This window comes from Pseudopodoces humilis, chromosome 11 (assembly GCF_049639895.1).
Source record: "Pseudopodoces humilis isolate 2021_Gansu_Grassland_sample_001 chromosome 11, ASM4963989v1, whole genome shotgun sequence".
NCBI lineage: Eukaryota > Metazoa > Chordata > Aves > Passeriformes > Paridae > Pseudopodoces > Pseudopodoces humilis.
This window is the reverse complement of record NC_142210.1, coordinates 5,790,849-5,808,020: the sequence shown is the minus strand read 5'-3', so window position 1 is coordinate 5,808,020 and position 17,172 is coordinate 5,790,849. Positions and strand designations below refer to the sequence as shown.

General features: G+C 40.6%; 1 protein-coding gene across 6 annotated transcripts in view; it reads left to right on the top strand.

Annotated features, from left to right (window-relative positions):
• Nucleotides 1–17,172, top strand: part of ARMC8 (armadillo repeat containing 8) — a 61,789-nt gene that overhangs the window by 21,395 nt on the left and 23,222 nt on the right. For 4 of the 6 annotated variants that reach the window (XM_014258320.2, XM_014258319.2, XM_014258321.2 and 1 more), the window contains 5 exons: nucleotides 4,013–4,155; nucleotides 4,257–4,354; nucleotides 11,649–11,741; nucleotides 15,149–15,208; nucleotides 16,385–16,465. In XM_014258320.2, coding sequence (XP_014113795.1) covers nucleotides 4,013–4,155; nucleotides 4,257–4,354; nucleotides 11,649–11,741; nucleotides 15,149–15,208; nucleotides 16,385–16,465 — 475 coding nt within the window. The remainder of the gene's footprint in view (nucleotides 1–4,012; nucleotides 4,156–4,256; nucleotides 4,355–11,648; nucleotides 11,742–15,148; nucleotides 15,209–16,384; nucleotides 16,466–17,172) is intronic. The other 2 variants (XM_005529546.3, XM_005529547.3) reach the window with 2 other exon arrangements.

Below are 17,172 nucleotides of genomic sequence, written 5' to 3'. Positions count from 1 at the left end.
AGACCTCTTGCAGCTCAGTAGATATTGAAACTCTCCAAAGTTGGATTTAGTTACATGAACAAGAATCAGACTGGGGTGCAGGTTATGTGGCGTATATAGAACAGCTCATGGAATATTAATGTTAGTGAGGATGTCTAAGCATTAGGATAAATTACTAGACCTGCAAGGTGAGACTCCTTGTTTTAATCCTGAGGGGAAAGCTTTCTGTGCAGCCAACTTCCCTACTTATACACTGCATACTGCTTAACTTGGCTCTTTTAAAAAAAATACTTGCACCTTGTGAAATGTTTCAGAAGCAGTTATCTTCGCTTTGTAGGGCTTTTTAGGGAGTAGAAGTAGCCCAAGTCCTTTGTATCCAGACTCTGGAGATTTGGAATTACTATTGCTTCCAGAAGAGAAACTGGCATCTCACTTCAGGATAAATTTCTGTGACTAGTAGTCATAAAAATCACTCATTTTTTGAGTCTTCATGTGTAAGAATCTATAGCTATTTAATTTGTCACTTTAGATATTATTGTACAGAAATTATTCTGAATGCTTTTAAAATGATACTTCTGTCTTTGGGAAGTTCTGTGGAAAGTGCTTCCTGTTATGTCTGACAAGTAGTGCTTTTTAGCACTAAAAAGAACAGATGGAAAAAAAGTTTGTTGTCCTGCCTTGTTTAAGCTATTCCCAGTACATTAATTCCATTTGCAGTTTGGGGTTGACTCTCACTGGGAATTCCAGCATATTCAGAGGTCACCTCTATGCATGCAGAGACTTTTTATTCCATGTTCTGTCAGCCAACAGGGGTAACTCACCTCAGCAGTGCCTTCATCTGTATGTTCATCACAGGGCTTTTCCAGGGGAGAGCTTTTGGGCCTTCTGGCAATGGACTGGAATACAAGCATCTTCCAAGGTAGAATAAGATATAATAAGAATTGTGTTAATTCCACAAATAGTGTGTTCATCCCCTTTGCAAAGGGACTGGTAATAAACGTTCAGATAATCATGACTCAATTAAAGCTCTGATTTATTAACATACTTCAGTGAAAGATGTCTTAAGCTTCACAGCACTCAAACTGTTAGCTTGGGCTCTTTCTCCACATGCCTGCCTAGGGGGGTTTGAGGAAGTGCTGAGTTTCATCTCCTCATCCCAGGTGTTATAGGAACTTGAGAGATTTTTGTGACAGCTTGTAAATGAGATGGAGTGTGAAAAAGAGCATTTCTGTTCTTTTTTAACTGTGATGTTGGTGCTCAGACTGTATTGGGGAGGTCTAAATCAAGCACATCTGTGTTACAGTGTGGGACTCCAGTGCATCACACCTGTCTCAGTCATTGTTGAAGGAAAGGCAAATCTGAGCCTCTTACTTGCTCTGTGGTTTCCTTTTGTTCAGCAGCTGCTTCCCTTGGAAGTTTTCTACTTTAAAATAATCAATGGCTTGCCCAGGTGTACATCGTGCCTCCAGCTGACTTTATTTCTGTTTCTTGGCATGGGTGTTCATGGAGTCCAAGTATCTCTCTACATGGATTTGCTGTCCTTCCTCATTTGGATATGATTTCCTGGATATCGTTCCTGGCATCTGACAAAAAAAAAGCCTTAATCACTTAATTGCCCTTAGAAGGGCAGGGACAAATGGCAGAAGTTGTATTTTATATAAACGAAAGTGGAAAATATCTGAAGAAGCCTTATAGAAGTTAAAAAAAATCCAAATACTGAATTTTAAAATCTTGGAAAATGCTAATGAAGATGATGTGAGATCTATCCATCAGCTTTATTTAATTTCCTGATTGTTGTAATGAGCTTTACTGCAGGACCACAGGCTGAAGAGTGTCAACAAGAGCATTAGCAATTTTTGGTGATTATAATGCCTTTTCTGTATATCTATGCTTTTGTTTTCCCCTAAAGCACACAGAAGTGTGTTGAGGTGGTTCTAGCAGAGCCTTGTTCCAGTATTTCTGCTGGTTTGGAATCCAAAGGCTGGCTGATGAGGGATAAGGCTGCAGATCAGGGAACCAAGTTTTGCAGAGACACCATGTTCTTAGAACATGTGAACTATGAGCTAAGGTATGAAACTACCTTAATCATATTTTTAAGTTTCCAAAATCCAAATTATAATCTTCTCTTCTGTCCCCTGCACATAAATGCCATTTTTCTACCTTTTTATCCTGATGATATTAATGTAAAGGAGGAATGCATTACATCTTTGCTGAATTTGTCTAGGCTAAAGCCTGGGTACAACAAACCAGTCCAGGATGTTACCATGGTCAACAGAAGGATGTGGATCTTTGCCTTTAATGCTTGACAGTACTTTATTAATTAACAGTTTTATCTTTAGTGACTATGTGGATTCTCCTCACTTGAAACTTTTTGTAATTTTGTAGTTTGTCATGGAACTTCTTAATTTTCAATGTTACTTGGTGTCAGTTCTTTCTTTTAAAGACAGAAATAGAAGATATTATAATATGCATGTCTAGCTCTTTGGAACACCTGATCTGAACCTCAGACTTACTTTAAAGATGTAGAAAAGGATATTATCAGTATTTCAGAAACTTACTGTATGTAAAATGGGAACTTAAATTTTGATCTTCACTAATTATAAAGTGTAGGTAAGGCTTTCTATTTTAAGCATGTTAGACTTTAGATTGTAGTCAGTGTTTAATTTTTGCTCTTTAAGAGAAGCAGAGCTGTAACATTTGTTCCACGTGTGGAGTGTTAATGGTAAAGAAAATAGCAATTACTTTCCTTGGAAGAGAAAAGCCTTCAGAATTTCATGTGCTTTTGAATTTTTAAAAAATCCTTTTTGGGCAAATAAGTCTTCTTAGGACATAATACTGAGGGGCTGGAGTGTGTCCAGGGAAAGGAACAGAGCTGGGGAAGGGCTGAAGTGCCAGGAACAGCTGGGGGAGCTCAGCCTGGAGAAAAGGAGGCTCAGGGGGGACCTTCTGGCTCTGCACAACTCCCTGACAGGAGGGGACAGATCGGGGGGGTCAGGCTCTGATCCCAGGGAGCAGGGACAGGAGGAGAGGGAATGGCCTCAGGCTGTGCTAGGAAGGTTCAATTTGGATACTGGGAAAATTCCTCCTGGAAATGTTTGCCTGGCCCTGGCACAGCTGCCCAGGGCAGTGGTGGAGTCCCCATCCCTGCAGGGATTTAGAAGCCATGTGGATGTGGCACTTGGGGACATGGGTCAGTGTTGCCTTGGCAGTGCTGGATTAACGGTTGGATTTGATGATCTGAGAGGACATTTTCAACTTTAATGATTCTGTGACTGAACATTTCTGCATACAAGGAGCAGGTTACCTGCAAAGGAGGTTAGTGCAAAGTTACCTGATTCCACAGGATTGAGGGAGTGCTGTTTTTCCTTAGTGATGATTTTGTATACCACTGATTATGTATTTTGCTTCTTGGTACTGTAGAAATAATCCAAATCGATTGGGACCCAAACTGCACCGTTGGCAAGATGTGCTTTAGGCTTGAAGTGATCCTGTTTAGCCCAAATACAGCTGCCTTTGTGCATGTAAAACTTTCCTGGGCTTTCTTTGTGTATGTGATCATTTCTCAGTGTTCCAAACTCAGATTACTCTCAGCCCTCCCCATGCTTGTACTTGGTGCTGGAGTTACTTTGCACTTGTGACCCAGAAGAAATCACTGCCAAATATAACCATCCCCACAGTGGTAATCAGGGGTTAAGGTTCCCTTTCCCATCAGCCTCAAACTGCAAACTCATTTCCTTTAACTGAAATTTGGGATCTCTCTGTTATCCTGAAAGCCCCATCCTGGATGTCAGTACTGTGACAGCACCTTTTTAAGAAAAAGCAGTGGGGTATTTTTCTACACCAGGTAAAAGTTGTGTAGGAACATCCAGTGTGAAAAGGTTGTGAATGAAGTGTTAATCTACTCTTTTGCTCAGTCTACATCTTTCTATTAAGGTTTTTATCCCCTTCACATAGCAGGATTCAGATTATTTTCTTTTAGACTTAAATTTTCTCTTCCATATGAATTTTCCTCTAAAAATACTTGTGTTTGCAGGTTGCTTTATTTACTCCAGCAAGAGACCTCAAGCACAGAGCTGAGAACAGAATGTGCCGTGGTCCTGGGCAGCCTTGCCATGGGGACAGAGAACAATGTCAAATCCCTCCTAGACTGCCATATTATCCCAGCCTTATTGCAAGGTACTCATCCCTTAGTGGATCTGTGTTAGTAAATGTTTCTAAAGTACTGAAATAAACAAAGATAATGAGACTGAATTTTTGGTTTGCCCATATATTTATAGGGTTGCTATCACCAGATTTGAAGTTTATTGAAGCTTGCCTGCGATGTCTCCGTACCATTTTCATCAGCCCTGTAACTCCAGAGGATCTGCTGTACACAGTAAGTTGTAAGCAGATTATTATGTCTTTTTAAAGGCTACAGAGAGCGTGGGAGTGAAAAAATATTGTTATCTGGAGTAGTAACAAGGCCTTGTTTGAGCAACAGCATTAGCACTTCTCACCTCCCTTCAGGGTATTCAGTGCCCCTAACATTTATGGCTGGTTTGATATGAGCTGGTCACCTACATAACCCACTGATAAAGAAAATACCTACATGTTCAGACTTGTGTGCAATCTTAAGGAGGAAAAGCAGTCTCTAAATGGTATTTAAAGGTACTATTATCAGAGCTGTACTGGCAACAGTTACTTTCTGGAAGTTAAAGTTTCATCTAACACTGTCTTCCCTCTCCAGATGGGAGAGGGCTTGCTCAGTTTCTGTACTTCCAGTGGAAGAGCTTCACCTCTAAAATGTCTCTGCTCTTAGTTGGTATATGTATGATTTGCATTTCAGTGACAGGAGGATAGAAAATGTGCTTCTCCCGTTGCTGTAATCTTGAGTTCATCCTGGAGCATGTGCCAGCAGGGCTGTTGGTGTTGGCCCTGATTAGGGGACTCGGCAGGGCCCTCTCTGAAGGTACTGCTGTCTCTGGGGTTTGCCCAAACCCAGGCACTGCCTCTTAATGGGAAGGAAGCGCAAGGAGAGTTTAGCTGCTCCCTTTGTCCCGGTGTAAAGAGATAAGGTGAGCCATGGAATGAAAGCTGTAGTGGACCAACAATCTCTTCCTGCTTGGGAAATGGGAGCATTGCCTTGGTGTGGGGGAGGTCACAGAGCAGCTCCAGCTTGAGGATAGCTAGGTGCCACAATGAGAACCACTCTGGTCCCACTCATAGGGAGCTGTTGCTTGCCGAGGAGGTCTTGATGCTTAAAGAGAAGGGCACAGCTGGCCTCTCATGTCATACTTTCTCCAAAGTTTGGCTGTTAATAGTCAACAGATTTTCTTCATAATTTTTTGTTTAGTTGTTATGCACTGCTGCAACATCTGGTTTTGTTCTCTATTCCTTTTTCCAATGAATTTTTACATTTTCATTCCAGACACAGGTATGCAAACTTGTTTTTATGGACTCACCATACAGCTATTCTGAATTTGATCTTCAAGTTAGTCCATCTCAGAAAGTCAGCTTGTATTTAGTGTGTAGACAATCAGCCAGCTTTGTCCTCCACTGTTCACTGCCTTTTTTCAGGTGTTTTGTGATTGTTCAGCATGGAAAACCTCAATGCATATTGTATGTGTGAATACCAAAGGCACCTCTCCAGAGTGATCCAAGGGCTTTTTGTCTTTCCCAGATTCCCCCAAATCAGCCTCTGAGAGTTGATAACTGCAGAGGCATCTGCTTCCTGGGCTCAGCATCCAGAGAGGGGTTTAAGATGACTGTCTCCATTAACAGTCCATATCTCCTCCTGGGGATCAGTCCTCAATAAGGACTTTTAATTTCTCCCTATTTGGAGGAGAAATTTGATGTCTTGAGGGGAGAGGAAAGGGTAGAATATGGATAGGAATGGGAAAGAACCACCATTACTGTAGAAATAACCACTAACATGGCAACAATATGCCTGAGAGACTGGATGTGGTGTTTCATGCTTTGCTTTCTTGGCTGCACAGCAATGACATCAACTGCTCCCCCAGTCCTTCAGGCAAATGGGATGTCCTGGAATTAACCATTACTACAGGAAATGATCATCTGGTGAGGAGTCCTTGCTCCTTAGTTCACCTGTAAAACCCATTTTCCCATTTCTCATTCCAGTTAGACACCTCAAAGTTAAGTATTTTATGATTGTTTAAGATCCTATTTCTGAAAATCCTTTTTTTTCCCTTCTCTTATGAGGATACTCAAAGCCATGCTTTGAAAAGTACTGAATACAGATCCTTTGAAAAGATGTTTTTCTTATCTCTTGGAAGGTACAGCCCCAGCCCACACTGCTGCAAGCTGTGTTTCACAAGGCAGTAGTTGAGACATTGGCTTTGCAATTAAAGAAGTAATTATGGTCCTAATGAACACTTCATGGTAGACATTCCAACACTGAGAACAACAGGAAGAATTCAAAGTTCCCATTTAGCCACCCTGCTCCCTCTTTGTTTCTGGTCCCAGCAGCTCCGGGGAGGCTGTCACCATCTCTATGCAGCTGCAGCACTTGAAGGTCTGCTCAAGTTCTGCCCTTTTCAGGTCCTGTTTTGAAAGGTAGGAGGCCAAGTTTGTCAATGGCTTTTCATTCCTGCCCAGCAGTTCTGGAAAAAACTTCTGAAAAGTTGCATCTTGAGTTGTGTCTATTGAAACCTTACCAGAATCTTTTCATGGTTTGACTGTAGAGAGAGGATGCTCTCTCAAACCTTGGGCAGGACTGTTTCCAAGACAAGGTATTGGGAGCTAGCTTAACATTTCCAAACCTCCTCATTCTGGCCGTTTCAGAAGACCTCTCAGTTAAAAACCAGTGTATACAAGTGCTTTAAAGAAAGCTGTCTAAAACATTCCTTTCTGTTTGTAACAGGTGCACATCATCTACAGTAACCAGAATATTTCTCCCAGCGGAAGTGCTGGGTGTCAGAACTACACCTTTCCTCTTGAGCCTTTCCTTATGGACAGAAGCCTGAAGGATAAACTGCTGACAGTTTTGTGTAATTAATTCTGTTCAATTCCAAGGATAAAATAACTCTTCAGAGGTGGAACATTTGGGCAGTTTCCTATAGGAACTTAAAGTTTGTACTGAGAAAATGTGCAGATCCATCCCTCTATCATCTTTGTTGAGCTGGATGAACACTGAGCTCTCAAAAAGGGCAGGTTTTTAGGGTCTGATGCTGAGCTGTGACACCAGCTTATATCCAGACCTGCTGTACCAGAGGAATCCTTGTTAATGGAGGCTTCCTGCACAGGCAGGGTGCAGGCTTTGGTGCTGAGACCCATTTAGTGGCCATGCTGCACTTGGAAATGAGGAATGACATGGAGATATCTGTTGAGGTGCAGATATATATTCAGACTTCTTTAAATTCCAAGATTATTGTCCGTGTGAACTAGCCAGCTCACCATAGCTGGGTATGTTTTGGGTTACTGAGTAGATGGATGCACTAGGATAAATCCAGTTTGACTGAGATCCTGTTACTTCACCTCCTGATATCTTACTGAAAATGAAAGAATGGATTCAGTGGCAGAAAATGTTTCCAGCTCATGAAAGCATTCTGCATTTTTCCTGACAGATGTTCTCAGTTGTGATTCCATTTTCCTTCCTTGGTGGGACCCAGATACAATTGCAGTGGGAACTTGCTGTCCTTGGCTGCTGTGCTGGCCTTGCAAGAGGAGGTGCATTCCCTGCTGGGAGTCCTTACCTTTTACAGGAGTTTGGGGAGTGAAGGCACTGTAGCAGGATGAGACTCTGTCCTGTTGAAACAATGAGGAATCAGTTTGAGAAGCCTCAGTCTCTAGAAATTATGAGTGAAAGGCATTCCTGCTTCCTGGGCAGGTTTGGGATGGAAAACCTGACGTCACCTGGTATTGGCCAGGCTTGGTAAAGGGGAGGAAGCGCACCTGAGACGATCAGGATATCTTACACTGATTAATAACGAGGTGTTTAATGAGCAATGAACCCACGCTGCCGAGCATACACGTGTTCCACCACAGCTCAGTGATCCACAGATCCTAAGGGAGGAATCTGGGTCAGCCTTACATGCCTTATTCCTTCTTTCCTTCTGGCTGTTTATGGTGGCTGAGCCAGGAGCAAGGCTGAATGTTCTCCAGTCCAAACTGCTTCCTAAATATGAGAGTTGTAAAAGAATCAATTCTAGCTTATAGAGCTTGAATTCAAATTATTTGGGTGGATAGAAGCATTTCAGTTCTCTGACTTGGGAAAAAGAATAGCAACCCTCAATTAAAAACAAATGTTTTAAGAATATGTCTTTATGCATTTTGTTTTGGTGTTAAAAAGGAATATGAAGAAATTAGGTATTAGGATCCAAGTAGATAAATTTAACTGTTGATTCTCTCTGAATTCTGTTTGTATGGACAAGACAATATATGTGATATAGAAGTATTTGTCCGAAGCTGCCTGGAACTACTTTGTTAGCAGTCAACATTTTAATGGGTTTGTGAATCTCATTGTTTTAACTGTAGCTTATGAGTGTAGACTCAGTCTCACTAGGGTTGCTAGGAAGATCCTTTGTTACTTAGGTATCAATGCTGAATAAAAGCAGAATTATGTTTCCTAATCACTATTCACATTTAGTTGTAAGTCGGTTATGTCCATACATCCATCCCTTTGTTCTTTCTAGGTTCTTTTCTGATCAACATGCCAAAATTATTTTACAGGTTGGATATTTTAGCAGAGGTGTAGAGCAGAATTAACAATTTTCTTACAGACACATTAAGGAAGCACTCTTGGAACTTTCCAAGAGTTTTAACATTTTCATACTCACAACACTTCAGATTTGATGGAACATAATGAGAAGGTGTATAAAATATATCTATGAAGAATTGCTTCTTAAATGTATAGTCCAGAATATATAATAATACACCTTTTTGTGAATTGGCAGAATTTCAGGGGACCGTCACTGTGTTGTTTGCAAGAATTAATTAACTCTTATATTATATGTACAATGACATTGTTGGGGTTACAGTGTCACCACAAGTACCCTCCCACAATGTTTGGTGGCAGAACAGCCCTGTCTCATAAATGCTAAATGAAAATGGTTTTCACCATCCAGTATGAAAAGTTCCCATCCAGGAATTTACCTCTGGGTCATGGTGCCACACCGGTCAGTAAAATGTTCTCTTACACAAATTACTATGTGTCATTTCACTCCCATTTCTGTAGCTCTACTGTAGAGCTTCCCAACAATTTGAGGCTCAATTTCTGTCCACTTAGATCTTTACCAAAAATCTATAAACTGCAGCTGGAATACTCCTGTGATCACTGCTGTTGGATTTTTGGGTGAAACTGGACCATTGCACAAGGATGTCACTGGCGGGGATGCAAAATAAGTGTTTGTTGGTTCCTTCCCTGGTGTTAGATACAGATGGAGAGATGTTGCACATTCATTTGTGTTGATTAAAAGAGTTCAACTGAATAATTATTTTATTCAAATATGTGCTGCTTCAATAGTTGTAGTTTGAATCCTTTGAAATAATTCGGGTTTCATAATCAGGGATTTCCCTGCAGGAGATTTCAGGTCTTGCATCTTATAATTTGAAACTCCTTTTCTAAAACATTTCTGCCTGTGAATCCTGGGGTGTCTTTCTCCTCTTCTCCCTTTCCTCCTGTCTTCTTGATGGTTGTGTCTCAGGGGAGCTTTATAACTGAGCAGTCTCTTAGCAATGAATGCCATGTTGTGTTGAACACTGATGGGGCTTGATGCCTTCAGGTGCTGAAGATTTGCAGAAAAGTACAAGAATCTGTTTTAATGGGTCAAATGTGTTAAAACACAGAGGAATCCTGGGTATTTTATCAATTGGTTTTGCTTAACTCAGGAAAGTTGGGAATAGGCAGCCCAGAGAGGGTGTGGAGTCTCCCTCACTGGAGGTATTCCAGTCTGACACAATCCTGTGCTCTGGCATGGCCCTGCTGGAGCAGGGAGGTGGGACCAGATGACTGCTGACACAATCCATTCTGGGATTGAATGTCCACTATTGCACTGCAAGCAAACCAGTCCATTGCTGGCCTTTGGGTTCTGAAGTTTGGCTTTGGGCTGTGTGTAAAGGCAGATCAGATGGAGCTGCTGTTGGCCAAACCCTGAGAATGTTGCTTAAAATACATAGTCCTTTGATCTTCCTATGCACATAAGCATGAAACGACCATGGATATATGGCTGGTGTACCTGGGAGAAAGTCTTCATAAATAAATTTCTCTCTGTAGGATGCTGAGATGCCAAATGAGGCTGTTGCATGTTGATCCTTTCCAGTTGGTGAGAAACAAGCAGTAGAAACAAGTTTGATTTATGCTCAGTGTGTTTTGGCTCTCTTGTCCTATTGTTTTCTGTATAGAATGAGGGCTGGATTGTCAGCAGAAAAGCTTTTTAAAATAAGTATGATAATTGCGTATATACATAACTAAAAATTATTAAAAAAATAAATACTGCAAAGCTTTGTATAATCTCAAATATTTGTGCCAATAGGGGAGACTGGTACGTGTTTATTTTGACAATATTAAGAAGTGTGGTGGGAAATTTCCCAGGTAATTGGGAAATAAAACTTCTCATAACCAGTGTGTCTGTCTGAAGATAGTGTCACTGAACAGTCAGGCTGGTGCTGCTTTCAGTACCATCATGGGAGCTGAGGTGCAAGAAGGTTTTGCTCTTTCAGTTCACCTCTCTAAATCAGAGGGTCGTAATTCATCATTGTGCAGATAAAACAGAGTCTGACTTAGATTTTTCGGGCCAATATAGCACATGTGCTTTGGAAAGGAAGGCTCATTCAATCCTTCCCTTTGCTCAGCTTCCTTTATCTCATGGAAGCAATTTAATTTATCCCTTTCCAAACTAAAATACTCATTGTTTCTTTTAATATCACCATAGTTCCTGCCACTAAAACATGCTGGTAAAAGTAACTGAAAGCTTTAGAACATTATAGTTTTGTAACTCACCACAGAGATAAATAACTGGATGTGTTTGCAGAAGAGAACTTGCCACAGAATCATGGAAACGTTTGGGTTGCAAGGACTTTAGAGATCATTTCATTTCAGCCCCCTGCCTTGGTTTAGAGAACCTTCCAGTGGAGTATGAGGGTTTTCTTTTGCTGATGTATTTGGTATTCTCTGTCACTAGTGTTACACACACTGACAGTGTCTACAGTGTGTGTTTGACTGCAAGACAAAGGACATAACTCCCCATGAATCAGTTCCAGGGGACTGTGCCCTGTCCAGGCTGGCACGGTGTTCCCTCCCTTCTCCCTTGGGCTCAGAGCTGGGAGAAGAGCTAAGTCAGCCACACTGGTGGTAAGACAACACTAAAGCAACTCCTGGACTAATCCTGTCAGTGGCCATGTTTGATTTTGATATGTTTTCCCCACCCATTCTTTTATTGGTTTTGTCCCAAATATTCTGGAGGCAAATTGCAGTTTTATTCTTGTTATTCCTATTTATTCAAATTGCACTGACCTTTTATTTCTTTTCCATGGGGATTTGGTTCAGAACTGTCATTTGTGACTTCAGCTTTTAATGAACTGCTATTAGTGGTCTTGCTCTGTATCCATAAAAGTTTTGGTGGAAGGGAGAACTCTTGAGTGCAGAATCGGGAGTGCTCCTTTAAGTAACAAACTGCAAAGAAACTCTGCTGAAATCCAGTGTAAACACTTTCTTTTTTCTCACTTGTTTGCAGGATGCTACAGTTATCTCCCACCTCATGGCACTGCTCAGTAGGTCTCGATACACACAAGAGTACATATGTCAGATCTTCTCCCACTGCTGCAAAGTAAGAAAGACAATTCATGTTCTCTATGCAACTTGTGTTTCTGACTTGTAAGAACTGTGTGTGTGCTACCTTTCATGGCAGGAATTTTGGGCCAGTAATGAGTGAACTGGTACCACTCTGCATTTGCTGCAGATTTGTTGGGGTCAGTATATGCTGCTCTGCAGTACAAAAAAATATGCAAATATGGGGGTTTTATAGGCTTTGGCTGCTAAACAAAGCCAGCAGTCTGGGCAAGTATCAGTCTTCATTTTTAGCACTTTAAATCTTGGAAGACTTCTGATTTTCCTCTGAAAGTCTTGGGATAGTGTGAGCATCTCTTTGCAGAGGTTATGCAGCTGCTTTCACTGTTTTAAATAAAGAGACCGTTCTCTCAGAGGTGCTGTTGATTGAGAGGAAAAGAAATGCTATTCTCAGCTGAGCTCTATCAATTACAGGTTCATCCAGATACATGTTCATTCCTGCTGTGTAATGCAATTCTGTTGATATGAGAAAACTGATTTAAAACCAGCAGCAGCTCCACCCCAAACATAGTTTTGTCTTCTCCTCCCCCTCTCCAGGTTTCTACACATTACTGTCTTTTATTGTTGCAGTTTTTTGGGAGTTACTGTACCAGTGAGTTATACAATAACTGTGTCAGCATAATTGGGGGAAGGGGGTAAGAAATGAGCTTTTTACAGCATCTTTCCCTTTTAGTAACAGTTTAAAACTAAAGGATCACTGTGTATTAACAAATGAGAAAGTTCCTAAGTTTATGAATTTGTAAGTATTTACCTTGAAAAATATCTTTCTACCTTATCACTTACAATGAGTCCTCTGGAACTGTGAATTATTCCTTTGTTAATTATCTATGTTCTCCTGCCTTGACTGTTACTCATGTACACACATCCCATTGCACTTCTGCTAAGGGAAGCTGAGGACTGAAACTCCCCATTTAGTGGGATATGGAGATAGAACTCAGCTGCTAATATTTAGGGAAATGTTTACAAAAAACATGAACACAAAATCCTACAGTGGACCATGAAAGTTCACATATATACCTAATAGTGGAAAAAAGTTTGGTGTTTTAGGAAGAAAAATGCACCAGCGAGGCACCTCCTGTTTAAGTGGCCCTTGAAAGTCTCCTTAACAAGCTGAGGAGCTCAGACAGGTGAAAAATCAGGCCATGTTGGCCTACGAGAAAAATAACCCAGGACTAACTATAGGATGGTAGAAGAGTTGGTTTACACAAGCAGGGGTTGGCTCTGGTTATGTAAACCCTGTTAGCTGGGACAGAGGAAAACAGTTATCATCATCTTATCCCAAAGGAGTTATTTCCTTGCAGCTCCAGCAGTTCCTGGTGGCTTGCATGTCTGAAATGTTATTTACAGCACCAATATCCAGTCATTTCACAAGTGAGGGTGGTCTTCTGAGCTCACCATTCTGTTTTTGAGTGCCTCTTCCACCCCCCAAATCTCTTACATTTTACAGTGAATGTCTGGAAAAAATCAGGTTTTTGGAAAGAAGTTGTTGACTGTGTAAACAGGGAGAAATTAGGCTGCAAAAGAAAGACAGTGGTGGGAATGAGTGTTAGGGAATGATTGTATTTGCAGAATAAACAGCTGCATAACAAAGAAAAATATTTGAGGTTGAGTAAACAAATCATCACAAATATTGAATTGATCAAAAATTCATTCTCTTGCCCAGGCAAATCCAGCTGTTCAGCAAAAATCTGAAATGTCCCCTTCTATTTTGTTTAGTTTTGGGGTTTCAGGTTTATAATGCCAATTACTGTATTTTCAGACAGAACAAAATACATCTAATACAGCGAAGACAAATTTGGAGGGGATTTTCTCACTTCAGTGAATAGGCAAAGTACATTCTTATAATTAAAAAAAAATAAAGAAAAAACCATATATGTACTGAAAGTTTCAGTATTCACTGTATTTTAAATGAAGACTCCATCTTCCTCCAAAAGGCCTGAGTTCCCTGGAGCAATAAGTTACTATAAATAAACCTTTGTATTTAGGTAAGGCTTAGCATACCTTCTAAGAGGCATCGCGGCTTTTATTTCTCTTTTTCCTCATCTCAGTAGATGTATTAATTGAATTAATAGTGACTTAGCTCCTACCTTCCTTGTTCTGCACTCTTCCCAGTTCACATCTGGTGTAGCCATTTCTTTCTCTGCCTTTCCAGCATCTTCTGTTGGCTTCTCAGGTTTCTGCCTTGTCCTCTCCCGTTTCCCTGGAAAAGCTCAGACCGGTTCTCTAGAGCTAGGAATCCATCATTTGGTTCCTAGCATATTGCTGCTGGTTTCTGCTTTTGCTGCTTTCTTTTGCTGCTTCTCCCTGCATGTTTAAAGTTAAAATTAATGGCAGGGAAACATTGCCCCTGGAGAAGAGCCATCCTGAGCAAGGGAAAGTGTTGATTTACGGGGGAGCGGATGCAGTTCTTAATATACAGAGCCAGGATTCTGTCAACATAGAAGCAAATAAGTAAACTGAAATCAGGCTGATGTACCTGGGATGTGAAAATGCAAGTCAGAATTTACTTTTAAAAAGAGTCTCTCTATCTCAGTTCATTTGTTTTCAGAGCAAGTGGTGTGAAGGTAGCAAGCAGGTAGAATTTACTGTTTGAATGGTCAAACTAGAGAGGTAAGGTATTTGTTTGAAAACACATGGTTGTATGAATAATTAAAAAACCAAAACTTTTGGAACTTAGACTTGAAAGTGGTGACATTTCTGCATAAGTAATAATTTCACTGCCATTTGAAAATGAAAATCACGTGTCTGAGAAGCGTTCAGGATAAACCTGTAATCAAGGCAGCTTCCTCCAGGCCTTCTTCTCTTGGGTGACCTTGGGCTGCTGCTGGATCCTTGCCCCAAGGGACAAAGGCACTTAGGTACTTGCATATTGTGCTTCCCTCATGTTTCCTTGAAAATTGGTGTTTTATGATGGAAAATTGTGCAAGAAGTGATGTCCATTCCTCAAATACCTCAGTCATTCATATTTGGAGAACAAGATCACCGTCAGAGGAGTGGAACTCTGCCACTGTACCCAAGATAGAACAAAACCAGGCAGCCTTGCTGTTAAACTGGGACCTGAACTGCTTGGAAATGCTTATCCTCATATTCTCAAGTTTTCACCTTTATATTTGCAGCTGTCCCTCTTTATGGATTAGTGCTTACCTGGTTGTGCTGATTGGTGTGTGCAAACACAGCATGTACAGACTAAATATTTTCAGTTGTGCAACTCGGATACACCCAGGTGTCACCTCTGTACAGGCATGTGTCCTGCTTGCACAGATTCTGCCACCTGCATCCCATGGAGGAATCACTAATATTTGGGAATTTACTAAATCTAGGGCAATATGATTTCTTTTACTTTAAACTCACTCATTTTTTTCACGTATTTCAATATCTGTTCTTCAGCTCCAACACTGGCATAGCTGCGGCTTTAACTCATTGCCTCAGCCACTTCTGTGTGCCAATGTAAGTGGTTTTCCTCCTTCAACCATGCTGTTTTAATTGCATTTTTTGGTAGAAAGCTCTTGGTGGCAGTAGCAGCTGAAGCATCTCTTAAAGCACCAGATATGTTACATCTGAAAGTAATTTTGTGCCTTTTTCTTAGAGAAAAGAGATCCTCTAAAAATGTTCTTTTGACTGCAAGAGGAATCTGATGTCAGCTGTATCAAAGATTTGAAGATAATGTGTCACTGATGCCTACCCAGGGTGTAAGAGCTGGGTTTGAACAAGAGATTAAGGAGTGAAGGGACTTTCTTCACTTGAAGATTAGCCAAGGAAATGCATGGGGGGATGATAAATGCTGTGGCGTCCTATAAGCTGAATTTAAATATGCATAGTCTGTGCTTAATGCAGAGATGACCTGAGCTATGAACCTACTTTTAAAGAGAGGTTTCCAAGTCACAGATCAGCTTTGGCAAGAGATTGCTGAGGGCTGCAGGTATTGAGATTTCATGGTGTTTTTTCAGCCTTATCAAGCCTTGTCTTGCTACAGAAGTTCTGAGACCTTTCTCCTGCACAATTTAGTATTTGTGTTTAATTCTAAAGGCTGTTTTGGCAAAAAACTGACATATCAGCCATTGCCAACTTAGATCTTGAAGTCAATAAATAGGTGATGGCTGGCTGGATTTATGGCCAAATATGCTTGAAACTAAAATAATAAATAATGAAAGATTAGAGAAAATGTGAATCTCCTCTCAAAGCACTGTTACTCTGTCTGTAACCAGTTTTAGAAGAAATCCCTTCCCTTATGCATTTAGAATTGTTGAAAATGCTTTATATGAACAGTGAGGAAAACGTTAGTGACTGGTGATCTTTTATGTGATTTGTAGAGAAAATCAGGAGCTTTCAGTTGTTTCCAGTAGGAAGAGAAGAAACAGAAGTTCTCTATCCATGTTTCTTCATTTGTGAGAACTAATGTCATTGCCTATTGAAGAAGAGAATGGAAATGATTACCAGAAAAGGACAAATGCTATAAAAATTTGAGTTGAAGTTGTTTATATAAAAAATAAAATAAAATTGTTATGCCAGCTGATTACAAAGTAAATGTTAGGAAATGTATCTTAAATATTTAACAATGAATTGTAGATAGTGGAAATGTCTTACATGTTGTTTTAAAAAGCCTGTGTTATGTTTCCTTTGAAGGGTCCAGATCACCAGACAATCTTATTTAACCATGGAGCTGTTCAGAACATCGCACATCTGTTGGTCTCCACCTCCTACAAAGTAAGACATTACAACTACTCTGTGTTTAACACGTGTTTATGAAAGGAGTTCAAATGGAGATTGTAAAAACGTCTGTGCCTGTGAACCAAAGCTATAAACAGGTATGATGTATATTTGTAGAATAACAGTTGTTTTTGCTTGTCATATTCTGTCAAAACTGGAGCTATTGTACTGTGAAGTTAAAGCAGCAGTAATGAAAACAGGGCTGCCTACATTGCTCCAAAGAGGAACAGGCACTTAGCAACCCAAATGGTCTCATTTGTTGAACAATAAATGAGATTAAGAAGTTAAGCTGAAGAGAAGCAAATGTGGTCTGTCCTAAAAAGGAAGTCATACCTTTAAAAATAGATGATTGTGGAATGTGTGGAGGCCACCAGCTGCCTGTGTGTTGTGCTCCCTGAATCCCTGAGTCTCAGCTGCCTTGTTATATTTTGGAAGTCCATCCTGGACCATCTGAAAGCACCATCTCAGAGGACAAGCATCACACTCTACCTGGAACTTGGTGGCCAGAACAGTCAGCTCCTCCTCAGTTCTTCCACTTGCGAAGACAAGAGCACAGTTTAAATATGTGCAGCTGTAGAAGGGCAAGTCAAAGACTAATATCTGACCTAATCTAGGTTCTGTTATCTGGGAAGGTGATAATGGTTGATCTTCCCTGTGTCAAACAAGAAGTCACAAAGATTTCAGAAACTAAGCAGCCATGAAAC